The sequence below is a fragment of the Rhinopithecus roxellana genome, chromosome 4 (assembly GCF_007565055.1).
Source record: "Rhinopithecus roxellana isolate Shanxi Qingling chromosome 4, ASM756505v1, whole genome shotgun sequence".
NCBI classification, from domain to species: Eukaryota; Metazoa; Chordata; class Mammalia; order Primates; family Cercopithecidae; genus Rhinopithecus; species Rhinopithecus roxellana.
Window position 1 is genome coordinate 89,828,665 of NC_044552.1, and position 17,986 is coordinate 89,846,650.

A 17,986-nucleotide genomic window follows, 5' to 3' on the forward strand; every position below is an offset into this window, starting at 1 on the left:
GGAAGAGAATATGCAGTTTTAGTTTTCTGCATATTGCTAGCCAGTTTTCCCAGCACCATTTATTAAATAGGGAATCCAGTCACCATTGCTCGTTGGCACATATACACTGTGGAATACTATGCAGCCATAGAATAGAATGAGTTCATGTCCTTTGCAGGGACATGGATGAACCTGGAAGCTGTAATTCTCACCAGACTAATACAGGAACAGAAAACCAAGCACTGCATGTTCTCACTCATAAGTGGAAGTTGAACAATGAGAACCCGTGGACACAGGGAGGGGAATATCAGACACTGGGCCTGTCGGGGTGGGGAGCAAGGGGAGGGAGAGCATTAGGACAAATACTTAATGCATGCTTGAAACCTAGATGATGGGTTGATAGGTACAGCAAACCACTATGGCACATGTATACCTATGTAACAAACCTGCACGTTCTGCATATGTATCCCAGAATTTAAAATAAAAAAAAAAAATGCAAAAAGTCAACTCCTGGATTTATTGATCTTTTGAAATTTTTTGTGTCTCAATCTCTTTTAGTTCAGCTTTGATTTTGATTATTTCTTGTCTTCTGCTAGCTTTGGGATTGCTTTGCTCTAGGTTCTCTAATTCTGTTAGTTTTGATGTTAGGTTATTAAATTGAGATCTTTCTAACTTTTTGATGTGGATGTTTAGTGCTATAATTTTTCCTCTTAACACTGCCTTAGCTGTGTCCCAGAGATCCTGGTATGTTGTATCTTTGTTCTCATTAGTTTCAAACAATTTCTTGATTTCTACCTTAATTGCATTATTTACCCCAAAGTCATTCAGAAGCAGGTTATTCATTTTTTTGTGTAATTGTATGGTTTTGAGTTATTTTCTCACTCTTGAATTCTATTTTAATTGCAGTGTGGTCTGAGAGAGTGGCTGTTATGATTTCAGTTCTTTTTCATTTGCCAAGGAGTGTTTTATGTTTGATTATGTGATCGATTTTAGAGTATATGCCATGTAGTGGCACATGAGGATGAGAAGAATGTATATTCTGTTGTTTTGAGGTAGAGAGTTCTGTAGATGTCTGTCAGGTCCCTTTGATCCAGTAATGAGTTTGGGTCCTCAATATCTTTGTTCATTTTCTGTTTCAATGATCTGTCTAATATTGTCAGTGGGGTGCTAACGTCTCCCACTATTACTGCAATTGAAGCCTTTTCTTTGTCACCATTTCTCAAAAATGCTTTGCTGCAATGTGCTAAAATATGTCCTCCTAGAGACAGAAGTCAATTGCTTTAAACTGAAACACTGTCATATCACAATATGAATTATGAAATATTTAAAAATAGCATTTCCTGTTTGACCACCAGGTGGCATAAACATTACTTTTAAATTGTCGAATTTAAGTTATCTGTATATGTGAGTATTATTAATGCTAGGAAATCATAGATGGTACTAACAAATTGTATACACCTGTGATGTTATTTCAGTGCATTTGAAGACATTTTATTTGATCTCAACCTTTGTTTATGTGTGTAGACACACACACACACACACACATATAAATAATGTTGAACGTATATATTTTGAAAAAAATTTGTATATATATGTATTCAGACCACCAATTATGTAGGAGAGCAGGCATCAAGCAACAGAAATACCCGCAAAATAAACTCTGTGTCTGCCCTGAAGAGCTTCCTCTTTGCAATAGGGAGTCACTAAAGCACTTAAAACAGGTTAATGAGTATAGTAATGTCATTATGTGTAAGGTACAAGATAGCATAGACAGGGGAGATACTTTTCACAGAAAATTTGTAGCAGGGTTTGAAGAATCCGTACATCTCTGGATTATTGTATAAGAAACACACCAGATGGGAAAAAAACTTGTGCAGTTATGTTAATTAGTGTGGCATGTTTTTGGTGAACTGTAAGGAGTTTAAAGTTGCTTGCATGTAAATAAGGATGAGACTAGAGAGACGGCTGGAGAAGGAGGAAGGGGCCACACAGTGAAAGGCTTTGCAGGCAAAACTGAGGAACATTAACTCTATCCTGTAAGGTATGGGTAACCTGTGGGAGATTTTAAGGAGAGAATTTCTGTTATCAAAGTAGTATTTTAACAGGGTGACTCTCTGATTGGTCTAGAGTGTGGCCTAGGGGAGGACAGAACCAGAAAGCAGTAATCAACTAGGTGAGGTAATTGTGTTAATCAGTTCAAGAGATCATAATGGTGTGGATTAAAGTGGTGGAAGGGATGAGGGAAGGACAGATTCTGATACATATGTTATGACAGTGAATTTTATGTGTTCACTTAATGGGTCATGGAGTACCCAGATATTTGATCAAACATCATTCAGTGTGTTTGTGAGTGTGTTTTTGGATAAGATTATTTGAACTGGTAGGCTGAGTAAAGCAGATTACCTCCCAAATGTAGGTTGGCCTCATCCAATAAGTGGATGCCCTGAGTTGAAACAAAAAAGTTAACACTTCCTTAAGTAAGGGGGGACTCCCCTTGCTTGAATGCCTTGAGCTGGGATGTGGGTTTTATCCTGCTTTCACACGTAAACTGCAACATCAGCTCTTGGGTCTTAAGTCTGCTGGTTTTTGGACTAGAACTTACAGTATCCTGGGTCTCCAGCTTGCTGACTGCAGATCTTGGTACTTCTCAGCCTCCATGATTGCTTCAGCCAATTGCTCAACTCAGTTTCTTAAAATATATGGCGTGTGTGTGTGTGTGTGAATATGTATATATATATATATATATATATAATTTTTTTTTTCCTCTGAAAAACCCTAATACATATGTCAAAGTTAGAATCAGCATAACATAGTGCTTTCACTGTATGTGGAGAGTAGAAGAGAGAAAGGAGCCAAGGATGGTTTTTTACTCTGGGCCTAGTGACAGGAGGGATAGCCACAATATTAGCTGAAATGGAGAACATGTAGGGCAAACATAAATTGTGTTTTATGTGCGATGCATGAAGACTATTTGTTCAGTTCTATAAAGTTTATGAGCTTGTAGAGAGTTCAGAAAAAAATTACCCTTTTGACATTTGGTTCTATGAGTGTTTATTTCATTTTCACACTGCTATAAAGAACTGCCTGAGGCTGGGTGTGGTGGCTCATGCCTGTAATCCCAGCACTTTGGAAGGCTGAGGCGGGTGGATCACCTGATATCAGGAGCTCAAGATCAGCCTGAGCAACACGGTAACACCTAATTTCTACTGAAAATACAAAAATTAGCTGGGCATGGTGGCAAACACCTGTAACTAGGTGTAACTAGGGAGGTTGAGGCAGGAGAAGCACTTGAACCCAGAAGACAGATATTGTAGTGAGCCGAGATCATGCCACTGCTCTTCATTCAGCCTAGGCAAGAGAGCAAGACTCAAGACTCCATCTCAAAAAAAAAAAAAAAAAAAGGATGGACTGCATGGAGACTGGATAATTTACAAAGAAAAGAGGTTTAATTGACTCACAGTTCCAAATGGCTAGGGAGACCTCAGGAAACCCACAATCATGGTGGAAGGGGATGCAGGCATGTCTTACATGGCAGCAGGTGAGAGAAAGAGCGAAGGGGGAAGAGCCCCTTATACAACCATTAGATCTCATGAGAACTCACTTACTATCATGAGAACAGCATGGGGGAAACCATCACCATGATCCAGTCACCTCCTACCAGGTCCCTCCCTTGAAACATGGGGATTACAGTTCAGGATGAGATTTGGGTGGGGACACAGAGCCAAACCATATTATTCCACCACTGGTCCCTCTTAACTCTCATATCCTTCTCACATTTTAAAACACAATCATCCCTTTCCAACAGTCCCCCAAAGTCTTAACCCATTTCAGCATTAACTCAAAAATTCAAAGTCCAAAGTCTCATGTGAGACAAGGCAAGTCCCTTTCACCTATGAACATGTAAAATCAAAAGCTGCTTAGTTACTTCCAAGATACAATGGGGGTACAGGCATTGGGTAAATGCTCCTGTTCCAAATGGGAGAAATTGGCCAAAACAAAGGGGTCTATAGGCCCCATGCCAGTGCAGAATCCAGTGGGGCAGTCAAATCCTAAAGGTCTGAAATAATCTCCTTTGATTCTATGTCTCACATCTGCTGATGCAAGGGGTGCCCATGGCCTTCAGCAGCTCCATCGTAGGCTGGCATTGAGTGCCTATGGCTTTTCCAGGCACACAGTGCAAGCTGTTGGTGGATCTACTATTCTGGGATCTGAGGGACAGGAGCCCTCTTCTCTCAGCTTCACTAGGCAGTGCCCCAGTGGGGACTGTACTGCGACTCCAACCCCCATTTGCTTTCCACACTGCCATAGCAGTGGCTCTCCATGAGGGCTCTCCCCCTGTAGCAGACTTCTGCCTGGACATCCCCGCATTTCCATACATCCTCTGAAATCTAGTCAGTGGTTTCCAGACCTTAATTGTTGATTTCGGTGCACCTGCAGGCCCAACACCATGTGGAAGCTGCTTGGAGCTTATACCCTCTGAAGCAGTAGCCCAAGCTTTACCTCGGCCCCTTTGGGGTACAACTGGAGCTGGAGCAACTGGGATACAGGGCACCAAGTCCCTAGGCTGCACAGAGCAGGAGTGTGGTCCTGGGCGCAGCCCAGGAAGCCATTTTATCCTACTAGGCCTGGGGACCTGCGATGGGAGGGGCTGCATTAAAGGTCTCTGACATCCGTGGAGACATTTTCCCCATTGTCTTGGAGATTAACATTAGACTCCTTGTTATTTATGTAAATTTCTGCAGCTGGGTTGAATTTCTCCCAAGAAAATAGGTTTTTATTTTCTAAGACATGGTCAGGCTGCAAATTTTCTAAACTTTTATGCTCTGTCACCTCGTGAATGCTTTGCTGCTTTGAAATTTCTTCATCTGGATTCCCTAAATCATCTCTTTCAAGTTCAAAGTTCCCAGTAGGGGCTGACAGACATGTCATACAGGAGAGCTCTGGCTAGCATCTGGCAGATGCCCCTCTGGGACAAAGCTTCCAGAGAAAGGAACAGGCAACAATCTTTGCTGTTCTCCAGCCTCTGTTGGTGATACCCAGGAAAACGGTCTGGAGTGGACCTCCAGCAAACTCCAACAGACCTGCAGCAGAGGGTCCTGTTAGAAGGAAAAGTAACAAACAGAAATGAATAGTATCAACATCAGATAAAAAGAAGTCCACTCAGACCCCAGCTGGAGGTCACCGACTTCAAAGACCAAAGGTAGATAAATCCATGAAGATGGAGAGAAACCAGTGCAAAAAACCTGAAAATTCCAAAAAACCAGAACACCTCTTCTCCTCCAAAGGATCACAACTCCTCACCAGCAAGAGAAGAAAACTGGACAGAATGAATTGGATGAATTGACAGAAGTAGGCTTTATAAGGTGGGTAATGAACTCCTCCAAGCTAAAGGAGCATGTTCTAAGCCAATGCGAGGAAGCTGAGAACCTTGATAAAAGGTTAGACAAATTGCTTACTAGAATAACTAGTTTAGAGAAGAACATAAATGACCTGATGTAGCTGAACAACATAACATGAGAACTTTGTGAAGCATACACAAGTGTCAATAGCTGAATCGATCAAGCAGAAGAAAGGATATCAGAGATTGAAGATCAACTCAGTGAAATAAAGTGAGAAAAAAAGATTAGAGAAAAAAGAACGAAAAGAAACAAAGAAAGCATCCAAGAAATATGGGACTATGTGAAAAGACCAAATACTATGCTTGATTGGTGTACCTGAAAGTGACTGGGAGAATGGAACCAAGTTGGAAAACACTCTTCAGGCTGTTAGCCAGGAGAACTTCCCCAAACTAGCAAGGCAGGCTAACATTCAAACTCAGAAAATACAGAGAACACCACAGAGATACTCCTCAAGAAGAGCAACCCCAAGACACATAATCATCAGATTCACCAAGGTTGAAATGAAGTAAAAATGTTAAGGGCAGCCTGAGAGATAGGTGGGGTTACCCACAAAGGGAAGCCCATCAGACTAACAGCAGATCTCTCTGCAGAAATTTTACAAGCCAGAAGAGAGTGGGGGCTGATATTCAACATTCTTAAAGAAAAGAATTTTCAACCCAGAATTTCATATCCAGCCACACTGAGCTTCATAAGAGAAGGAGAAATAAAATTCTTTACAGACAAGCAAATGCTGAGAGATTTTGTCACCACCAAGCCTGCTTTATAAGAGCTCCTGAAGGAAGCACTAAACATGGAAAGCAACAACCAGTACCAGTCACTGCAAAAACATACCAAATTGTAAAGACCATTGACGCTATGAAGAAACTGCATCAACTAACGGGCAAAATAACCAGCTAGCATCATAATGACAGGATCAAATTCACATGTAACAATATTAACCTTAAATATAAAAGGGGTAAATGTCCCAGTTAAAAGACACAGACTGGCAAACTGGATAAGGAGTCAAGACCCATCAGTGTGCTGTATTCAGGAGACCCATCTCACATTCAAAGACACACATAGCCTCAAAATAAAGGGATGGAGGAATATTTACCATGCAAATGGAAACCAAAAAAGGCAGGTATTGCGATCCTAGTCTCTGATAAAACAGACTTTAAACCAACAAAAATCAAAAGAGACATAGAAGGACATTACATAATGTCCTTTCTCAGCAAACACAACAGCAGATCAATACAACAAGAACAGCTAACTATCCTAAATGTATATGCACCCAATACAGGAGCACCCAGATTCATAAAGCAAGTTCTTAGCGACCTACAAAGAGACTTAAGACTCCCACACAATAATAATGGGAGACTTAAACACCCCATCATCAATATTAGGCAGATCAACAGGAGAGAAAATTAACAAGGATATCCAGGACTTGAACTTAGCTCTGGACCAAGCAGACTTAACAGGCATCTACAGGGCTCTCCACCCCAAATCAACAGAGTATACATTTTTTCTCAGCACCACATCACACTTATTCTAAAATTCACCACATAATTGGAAGTAAAACACTTCCTAGCAAATGCAAAAGAAGGGAAATCATGACAAACAGTCTCAGACCACAGTGCAATCAAATTAGAACTCAGGATTAAGAAACTCACTCAAAACTGCACAACTGCATGGAAACTTAACAACCTGCTCCTGAATGACTACTGAGTACATAACGAAATGAAGGCAGAAATGAAGATGTTCTTTGAAACCAATGAGAACAAAGACACAACATAGCAGAATCTCTGGGTCACATTTAAAGCGGTGTGTAGAGAGAAGTGTATAGCCCTAACATCACAATTAAAAAAAAAAAAAAAAAAAAAAAAAAACTAGAGAAACAAACAAATTTAAGAGGTAGCAGAAGATGAGAAATAACTAAGATCAGAGCAGAGCTAAAGGAGTTAGAGACACAAAAAAAACCCTTGAAAAAATCAGTGAATCCAGGAGCTGGTTTGAAAAGATCAACAAAACAGATAGACCGCTAGCCAGACTAATAAAGAAGAAAAGAGAGAAGAATCAAATAGATGCAACAAAAAATGATAAAGGGGATAATCACCATGTATCCCACAGAAATACAAACTACCAACAGAGAATTCGCACCCTCTATGCAAATAAACTAGAAAATCTAGAAGAAATGGATGAGTTCCTGGACACATACGCCCTCCCAAGATTCAAAGCCCTGAAATGACTAATAGCAATTTCTGAAATTGAGGCAGCAATTAATAGCCTACCAACCAAAAAAAGTCCAGTACCAGACTGATTCACAAGCCAAATTCTAGCAGAGGTACAAAGAGGAGCTGGTACCATTCCTTCTGATATTATCCCAAAAAATAGAAAAACAGGAAATCCTCCCTAACACATTTTATGAGGCCAGCATCATCCTGATACCAAAACCTGGCAGAGACAAAACAAAAAAAGAAGATTTCAGACCAATATCCCTGATGAACATCGACGTGAAAATCCTCAGTAAAATACTGGCAAACCGAATCCAGCAGCACATCATCAAAAAGCTTACCCACCATGATCAAGTTGGTTTGATCCTTGGGATGCAAGGCTAGTTCAACATACTCAAATCAATAAACATGATCCATCACATAAACAGAACCAATGACAAAAATCACATGATTATCTCAATAGATCCAGAAAAGGTCTTTGACAAAATTCAACAGCCCTTCATGCTAAAAACTCTCAATAAATTCGGTATTGATGGAACATATCTCAAAATAAGAGTTTTATGAACACCCACAGCCAATATCATACTGAATGGGCAAAAACTGGAAGCATTCCCTTTGAAAACCCACACAAGACAAGGATGCCCTCTCTTACCACTCCCATTCAACATAGTACTGGAAGTTCTGGCCAGGGCAATCAGGCAAGAGAAGGAAGTAAAGGGCATTCAATTAGGAAAAGAGGAAGCCAAACTGTGTCTGTTTGCAGATGACGTGATTGTATATTTAGAAAATCCCATTGTCTCTACCCCAAATCTCTTAAGCTCATAAGCAACTTCAGCAAAGTCTCAGGATACAAAATCAGTGTGCAAAAATCACAAGCATTCTTATACACCAAGGGCAGACAGACAGCCATATCATGAGTGAACTCCCATTAACAATTGCTATTAAGAGAATAAAATACCTAGGAATCCAACTTAGAAGGGATGTGAAGGACCTCTTCAAGAACTATAAACCACTGCTCAAGGAAATAAGAGAAGACACACAAAAAATGGAAAAACATTCCATGCTCATTGATAGGAAGAATCATATCATGAAAATGAACATACTGCCCAAAGTAAATTTTAAATTCAGTGTATCCCCATTAAGCTACCATTGACTTTCTTCACAGAGTTTGAATAAAACTAATTTAAATTTCATATGGAACCAAGAAAGAGCCCACATTGCCAAGACAATCCTAAGCCAAAAGAACAAAGCTGGGGGCATCACACTACCTGACTTCAAACTATACTATAAGGCTACAGTAACCAAAACAGCATGGTACTGGTACCAAAACAGAGATATAGACCAATGGAACAGAACAGAGCTCTCAGAAATAATACCGCACATTTACAGCCATCTGATCTTTGACAAACCTGACCAAAACAAGAAATGGGGAAAGGATTCCCTATTTAATAAATGCTGCTGGGTAAACTGCCTAGCCATATGTAGAAAGCTGAAACTGGATCCCTTCCTTACTCCTTATACAAGAATGAATTCAAGATGGATTAAAGACTTAAATGTTAGACCTAAAACCACAAAAACCCTAGAAGAAAACCTAGGCAATACCATTCAGGACATAGGCATGGGCAAAGACTTCATGACTAAAACACCCAAAGCAATGGCAACAAAAGCCAAAATTGACAAATGTCATCTAATTAAACTAAAGAGCTTCTGCACAGCAAAAGAAACTATCATCATAGTGAACAGGCAACCTACAGAATGGGAGAAAATTTTTGCAAACTATCCATCTGACAAAGGGCTAATATCCAGAATCTACGAAGAACTTAAACAAATTTACAAGAAAAAAAAAAAAAACCCCATAAAAAAATGGGTGAAGGATTTGAACAGACACTTCTCAAAAGAAGACTTTTATGCAGCCAACAAACATATGAAAAAAAGTGCATCATCACTGATCATTAGAGAAATGCAAATTAAAACCACAATGAGATATCACTTCATGCCAGTTAGAATGGCAATCATTAAAAAGTCAGGAAACAACAGATGCTGGAGAGGATGTTGATAAATAGGAATGCTTTTACACTGTTGGTCGGAGTGTAAATGAGTTCAACCTTTGTGGAAGACAGTATGTCAATTCCTCAAGGATCTAGAATCAGAAATACCATTTGACCCAGAAATCCCATTACTGGGTATATACCCAAAAGATTATAAACCATTCTGCTATAAAGACACATGCACACATGTGTTTATTGCAGCACTGTTCACAATAGCAAAGACTTGGAACCAACCCAAATACCCATCAATAATAGACTGGACAAAGAAAATGTGGCACATATACACCATGGAATACTATGCAGCCATGAAAAAGAATGAGTTCATGTCCTTTGCAGGGACATGGATGAAGCTGGAAACCATCCTTCTCAGCAAACTAACACAACAGCAGAAAACCAAACACCGCATGTTCTCACTCATAAGTGGGAGTTAAACAATGAAACACATGGACACAGGGAGTGGAACATCACACACTATGGCCTGTAGAGGTTTTAGGGGGCTTGGGGAGGGATACCCTTAGGAGAAATACCTAATGTAGATGATGGGTTGATGGGTGCAGCAAACCACCATGGCATGTGAACACCTGTGTAACAAACCTGCATGTTCTGCACATGTACCCCCATAACTTAAAGTATAATATAAATAAATAGAAGTGAAGCTCAGAACAAACAAAGTTCCACAGATCTCTAGGGCGGAGGCAAAATGCTGCCAGTCTCTCTGCTAAAGCATAGCAAGAGTTACTTTTACTCCAGTTCCCAATAAGTTCCTCATCTGCACCTGAGACCACCTCAGCCTGGGCTTTACTGTTTACATCACTATTAACATTTTGGTCAAAATCATTTAACAGGTCTTTAGGAAATTCCAAACTTTCTGACATCTTCCTGTCTTCTTCTGAACCCTCAAAATGGTTACAATCTGTGCCTTTTACCCAGTTTCAAAGTTGCTTCCACATTTTCAGGTTATCTTTATAGCAGTACCCCATTCTCTGCAGTACCAATTTCTTGTATTAGTTCATTTTTGCACTGCTGTAAAGAACTTCCCTAAACTGGGTAATTTACAAAGAAAATAGGTTCTGTTGACTCACATTTCCACATGGCTGGGGCAGCCTCAGGGAACCCACAGTCATGGTGGAAGGGGAAGCAGGCACGTCTTACATGCGGAGAGAGAGTGTGAAGGGGGAAAGAGCCCCTTATAAAACCATCACATCTTGTGAGAACTCACTCACTATCATGAGAACAACATGGCAGTAACCACCCCCATGATCCAATTACCTCCCACCAGGTCCCTCCCTTGACATGTGGGTATTACAGTTTGAGATGAGATTTAAATGGGGACACAGATCCAAACCATATCAATGGGTTTAATTTTATGGGTAAGTTAGGGAATGTAGAAATAAGTAAGAAAGGCATCAAGAATTCATGTGACTGGGCAGAGTGGGTGGCACCTGTAATTCCAGTGACTTGGGAGGCTGAAGTGGAAGGATCCCTTGAGGGCAGGAATCAGGATGTGAGACCAACCTGGGCAACAAGTGAGACAGTCTCCTAAAAAAAAAAAAAAAAGGAAAAAGAGCCGGTGTGATTGTGAATAATTTTGAGGGGGAGCTCAAAATATACAGATTTACTGTTAATCTTGGTGTGGGTATTCCTAGGGCAGGATGTGTGACAGGTGGGTCCCATCTCTATTTTGTTAAGTATACTTGAGATCCACTCTAAAATGGTAAATGAGTTCAAGGTGGACCTTAAAAACTGAAAGAAAATGGAAGGGTGAAGGGTTCAGCGAAATGAAATAGAAAGTCTCTTATCCAATGCATAAGAGGGACTTAGAATATTGTAGATGGACTATGTAGGTTTTGTTTATTAATTTTTTTTTTTTTCCAAGACGAAGTCTCACTCTGTCACCAAGGCTGGAGTGCAGTGGCACGATCTCGGTTCACTGAAACTTCCACCTCCCGTGTTCAAGCAATTCTTCTGCCTCAGCCTCCTGAGTAGCTGGGATTACAGGCCCACACCACCACACCCGACTGACTTTTGTATTTTCAGTAGAGACAGGGTTTTACCATGTTGGCCAGGCTGGTCTTGAACTCTTGACCTCGTGATCTGCCCACCTCGGACTCCCATGTGCTGGGTGTTTATTATAACTTTTAATTGATATTTCATGTACTTTTGGTTATGATTGCATACTTTAGCATAATTTAGATTTCTGATCTCCATAATTATGTAATAATAATAGAAAACATGAAACAATATGTGTCAAACTGTGCTGGAGTGGGGTGTGTGTGTGTGTGTGTGTGTATGTGTGTATTTTACCTCTATTAAATCTAATGACAAACAGGTAGGTGCAATAAATTGGAGAGACGTTATCCCAAGCTCATCTGCCCAATAAGATAGGAAGAGAGAAATCTTATTTGACTTTTGCTTTACCTTAGTGTCGCCTGGAAAAACAGGAATTACATAAAGCGGCACCAGCATGGCTTCATTATCTTTTCTCTCCTTTGGGCATGATGCTTCTTTGAAGTCTAACTCAGTCATACAAACAGAGAATAGAATCTGATTGTAGTTTTGAAAGAACCATTTAAAGGCACAAGGATATATTAGTCTATGTCCATGCTGTATATTACTCAAATGAGAATGGATACTTAAAAATCTTATCTATATGAATAAATATGACTATGATCAGATAGTATAACCCATTAATACTAATATTGAAAATGTTTCATCTTTTCTAAGAAAACTTTTTTTCCTATTTATGTTTTTCCTCTTGTAAGGACACATACTATAGTCACAGCTGCCCAATATTATTCATCTTATTAGGGAGTGAGTGGTTTCCAATATGAAAGCATTGGCTTCCAGTGTAAATGCTATTTGTAATTATCAGAGTTTTCATCATTGAGGACAGATAGAAGCAGAACTAAATTGGTTATGGGTTACAAAAGTTATTAATAGTAGATGCTATGAAAAAGCATATTATTGGCTTTTTGTTGGTTGATTTTAAATAATTATTGCAATAGCCACATTCTTTTGGTTTCTCTCTCTCTCTCTCTCCCCTCCCTCTCCCCTCCCTCTCTCTCCTTCCCTTTCTCTCTCTTTCCGTCTTCCTCTCTCTCTTACCCCCGGCCTTCTCCTTCTCTCTGTTTCTAATTCTGTCCTTCTATCTGATCTTTCTAGGCTATCTATGTAATTGTTGTGGTTTGGTATAATTTTCCAAGGAGTTGATCATGGTTCATTATAAATATGAGAGAAGACCTGTTTTAGCCCACAGCAAGTTGTGGCTCTAAGCGTTTCCCCTGATGAAGTGTCTGCTGCAGGTGATTCTATTGTTTAGTGAAAGGATCACAAGTATGACAAGAGACAGAGCCTCTGGCCTCAGGGAACTCATAAACAAGTGGATAACATGTAGAAATCAATGAACACTATAATGGAAACGTACAGAAGCTGGAATAGAGCACACAGCCTCTTTGCTGTCATTGGAAGGTGATTGGACCTGGAATGTAATGATTTTGCTTGTTCACTGTGTGGCTTTTCTCAGTTGTCTTAATCAAACTGAGCTCCGTTTTCTAATTGGCAAATTAGAGATCAAAATAACATATCTTTCAGGGTTTTTGTGAATATTAGCTGAATTATTTGATGAATCTAGTTTGTATAATAAAATATGAATATAAGATTCTTTTATTCAGCTTGATATTTTGACTTTAACAATGGAAGCCATGTTGTGTGAAATCCCAGCGTAGTTCTCTGTTGCAATGTTAAAGCATTCCTTTAGAGCACTGAAAGGAGATTCTTCTTTGTGTGTTTTTCCATATTAGCATTTCTAACATATGCTCTCATGACATTTTTTCTGATGGTATAGAAATAAAGCAGCCTGTAAGAAAGGTGGTCAATTTTGTGTATTCCTGTCCCCATAGCATACATTGGTAGAGGTACTCCTTCAAATTTGTACTTATCATGCCTGAAGGGGATGAGATGGAGTGGATGTGGCTTGCCAAAAGGCATGGCAGTGAGAAGTAAAGAGAAAAACTAGCAATCGCATTTTTCTTCCCAATTTATCCATTGGTAGAATTCATTTTCTGAGTTTATCTTGAAATAATTACACATGAAGTTAAGCTTACCTTTAAGGTTAATGCAGTTGTTCTGCTTTTTAAATTATTTTAACTTACATGAAAGAAAAGTATAATTTTCTAGATTACCGTAGTCCATATTTCCCCTTTATTTATGTGAAGAATGAAGTTAATGTCTTGAGAAGTCATTTTCAGTGTCTATTTACTTAAAATGATCAGTCCGTCTGACTGTGTTAGTATAGAAATAGGCCAGGTGTTGTGACTCATGCCTATAATCCCAGCACTTTGGGAGGCGGAGGCGGAGGCGGGCGGATCACAGTGTCGAGATGGAGACCATCCTGGCTGACATGGTGAAACCCTGTCTCTACTAAAAATATGAAAATTAGCTGGGTGTGGTGGCGTGTGCCTTTAGTCCCAACTACTCGGGAGGCTGAGGCAGGAGAATCGCTTAAACCTGGGAGGTGGAGGTTGTAGTGAGCTGAGATCACGCCACTGCAGTCCTGCTTGGCGACAGAGCAAGACTCCATCTCACCAAAAAAAAAAAAAAAAAAAAAAAAAAAAAAAAAAAATATATATATATATATATATATATATATATAGCCACATGCAGTTTAATGTTTGCTGATAGGTCATTGTTCTGGTTACAACTACTTTTTGAACTTTCTGCATTATCATCTCCTTTTAAGCATGGCATATAGAAGTTGTAGTGATAATTAGCAAGGACATATCTGCACATTTTTGATGGTTATAATAGACACTTGTTAAATGAATGAACTCTAGGTTAAATCTGAATCCTCCAATTCTACCTCATCAGCTTCTGATTTTTCTGAAGGACAAGAGCAACACATTAGATAGATTTAGGAATATATCATGGAGAATGTAGAAGATGTCACGTTTACCATTATTTTTGTGCACTGTTCAACTACTGTCCCCCTTTCTCAAAATGTAAGAAAATATGACTGTCAGGTGAAATCTCCTTTAACTTCCTGTATGCCAGTAGTAGTTCTCTACAACCCTATGCTTTCTTATCCTCTTTCCTTCAGCTTAGAGAAAAGTTTTCACTTTGACATTACAGATCCCAGCCCATCCACTGGGTCCTTGACTCAGTCTCCTATCTTCTCCAGGGCCATGTCTCACCTGCCATTCTTTTCTTATATTTCCAACCTCTGCTTATCCATTGTGTTTTTTCTTTGTTTTTAATTGCTCATTTCACTCAATTTGTCATGCCACATTTGTCTGTAGTTGCTATCCATTTTATGCTTTCCTGATCTAAGTCCTCAGAAGTGTCCTTCACTTACTTTCCTCACTTACTTCCAGTCTTCACTTACTTTCTTCACTTCCAGTCTTTGCTTACTTTCTTCTCATTCACTCTTTAGTCCGTTGCAATAAGTTCTTTGTCTGCCACCCTGTCCAATTGATGAAAACTGCTCTGGATAAACCTGCTATGAATGAGGTAACTTATCTTTTTTGTTGCTTTTTTAAATTAGCAATTCCAACAGATATTTTTTCAACCTATTGTTTTGGTGGACTTTTTTGCTTCATGTATGTAACTCTTCTTGAAACTGTTTCCTTTACTTTTATGACACAATCGTTTTTTTCTTGTACCTTTTAAATTGTTCCTTCTCTATTTGCTTAATGACTTTATATCTTCAAATATTGATCCTATTCAGGGTACCTTTTTTGATCCTTTGTTTACTCAGTGCCCATACTCTCTCTCTGAGTGATTGTAACCATTTTTATGGTTTCTACTATCTATACACTGATAACTCCTAAAATGCATTTTCAGTCTAGACCTTCTCCCCGGTCTTAGGCTTATGTGACAGTTTCTAAAGGATCATCTCTGACTAGATTTTCTCCAGCTGCCTCAGAGTTTACATGACTAAACCTGAACTTTTTGTAGTCTCTCCTAAGCCAGTTCTTCTATCTTTTTACTATTTCAGTTGGTAGCACCATAATCTACCTTGTCACCTAAGTCAGAACTATGGAATGCATTTATTCATACTTCCACTTCATTGCCCGTATTCAGTCAATAAGCTGGTCTCCAGATTACATGTTGATATTTTGTGTTTATTTTCCCAGTCAGTCCTTTTCTTTCTCTTCCACTGCAGCTGCTTAGTTCATTTCACTCTTCACCGATGTTGGGACTAATAGAAGTGTTTTCAGTTGATCTCTCAATGTTTTATCATGTTGTCCTCAAATAAGACCTTCCTATAACCAACAGAATGATGAAATTGAAATAAGACCATTTCATTTTTCTGCATTACAACTTTCAGTGCCTCATTCCTGCTCCCACTGCTGACAGTAATATTTCTCATACTTAGTTTCATAGATATGTGTGTGTGCTTCAGAATATTCAATGAGAACGTTTCAATTTGGTTTGTGCGTTTTACTGATAATCATTTTAAAAACAACCACCACTTTGTGTTTATGATGGCATATCTGTCAAAGAGTGACCTAGAGTAATTAGATTTAGCTTTAAATGCAGTATTTTTCAGCCAATATGAGGAAATTCTAGAAGTTATAGACATAGTTTCATGGATCTATACCACATACACACATATGTACATACACAGGTACATATACATGTATATACACATATATACACACATATATGATATACATACACAGAGATATGTAGATATCTGTATATATTTATATTTGTATATCAGATATTTTATGTGTGTATCTGCATAATTTTTCCAAAGGGGTCTTAATATTATTCAAGTTGGAAATTCACTCTACACTTTATAGGATGAATTGTAAGGTTCTTAATATGTCTTGTGTTATCTTTTATGATCTGCCCTCTACATTATGTATCTTAGTCTCTTATACTTTCTGTGGAAGCAGCATCAAATTACTTGAGAGTCCTCATAAACACAAATGCTATTATTTTTCCTGTTGTATTTATGCGTTTACACTTACCCCTTAGGTGTATGGAATTATCTTGCCTTCTCTCTTCTCCTAACTTTAACTTTGAACTCCTACTTTATAAGTAGTTCCATCATGACCTCTTCCAGGATACACTTATCTAACAAGGTAGGCTGTTCAGTAGCCCTCCTGATTTTATAGTTCCCTCGGCAAATCTCTATGTCTGGGTACACCTTATTGCTTTGTAGTTACTTATTGGATTCACTACCAGACTGTGACTTTCTTCAGGTCTTGTGGCTTTCTCCTCTGCATTTTTCAAGCATGGTATTGTAATTGAATGAAGCATAATGACCTGAAAATACATGAATGAATCACCTTTCTACCCATGAAGATAAAGACCTTTTTTCTACAGTCATTTCAATTTCTTTCACAGTTTTTTCTTTACTCAGTTTTTACACTACTGCTTGTTAAATGCTTAATGTGTATTTATATACTTCATTTCTTATTTTAAATAAGTATCAATGGCTAGTTTTACATGAAGAAATTTCAGCTTCATGAAGATAATCCTTCTATTCCTTTATTTTTCAGGAAACCTATCTTCCCAGTTGGAGGCTCAGGAACCTAAGAGTTCTGAAAGTACATTAACTTCGATGGAAGATTCTGGATGTGATTTGTCAAATGAGCAGAGAACTGAATTCTCAGACCTGTCCCAGCACTTTGTAGAAAGCTGTACCCCCACTCACTTTCCACCACTGCCTCTTGTGAAAAGACCTTGTGCTATCCTGCAAAATCCTTTGTCTTCTCACATGCAATTCTTGCAGCATCTTCTTGAATTAAAGAACTTGACAGAATCAGGTAATCTTAAAAGAGACTTAACCCACTTTGAAAAAGACTCTTCCACAGTCTCTGATTCTGTTTTTCAGTTGCTGGATGGCCTGATCAGTTTTTACCGTAATCCCAAACTTCCTTTTTCAAGATTTTGGACAGAGGCTGTTGGTACTTTAGCTAGTCTCATCAGTGACTGTAACTTGTCTAGTCATATTCTTAAAAAGTGTTCCAAGAAGTTGGAAGAATTTGAGAAAACCCTACTACATGCTATTTTAGGAAACAATCATATAAATCGGGTAAGTAATAAATCCCTCTTTTATTCATAAATTGCTAGTAATTTTAGTGAGCATCTCTTTGGGTAATGTCTGTTGTTGTCCCTTAGCCTTGTGGTTCAAGGAGTACCTTAGTGGGTCTTTTTCTGCAGCTGTCTGCAGCTCTTATCTGTCATGATGTCTCCACCTCTAGCCTCTGATTTCTACAACATAGTTTTCTGCATAGATGCCTTTGCTTCAAGCTTGTTCTTCTCTGCTTTGAATTACTTTCTCTGTTTTATTATCAGCACCCTTGGATTCTTTTCTTCTTATGTTTTCCCTTTTCTGTTT

The 17,986-nt window shown here is 38.9% G+C and overlaps 1 protein-coding gene across 1 annotated transcript in view; it reads left to right on the forward strand.

Moving 5' to 3' along the window:
* The window catches only part of MEI4 (meiotic double-stranded break formation protein 4), a 237,584-nt gene that overhangs the window by 27,230 nt on the left and 192,368 nt on the right, over positions 1 to 17,986 (forward strand). Inside the window, exon 2 of the mRNA XM_030929606.1 lies at positions 17,145 to 17,680. Within this exon, the coding sequence (XP_030785466.1) occupies positions 17,145 to 17,680 (536 nt within the window). The remainder of the gene's footprint in view (positions 1 to 17,144; positions 17,681 to 17,986) is intronic.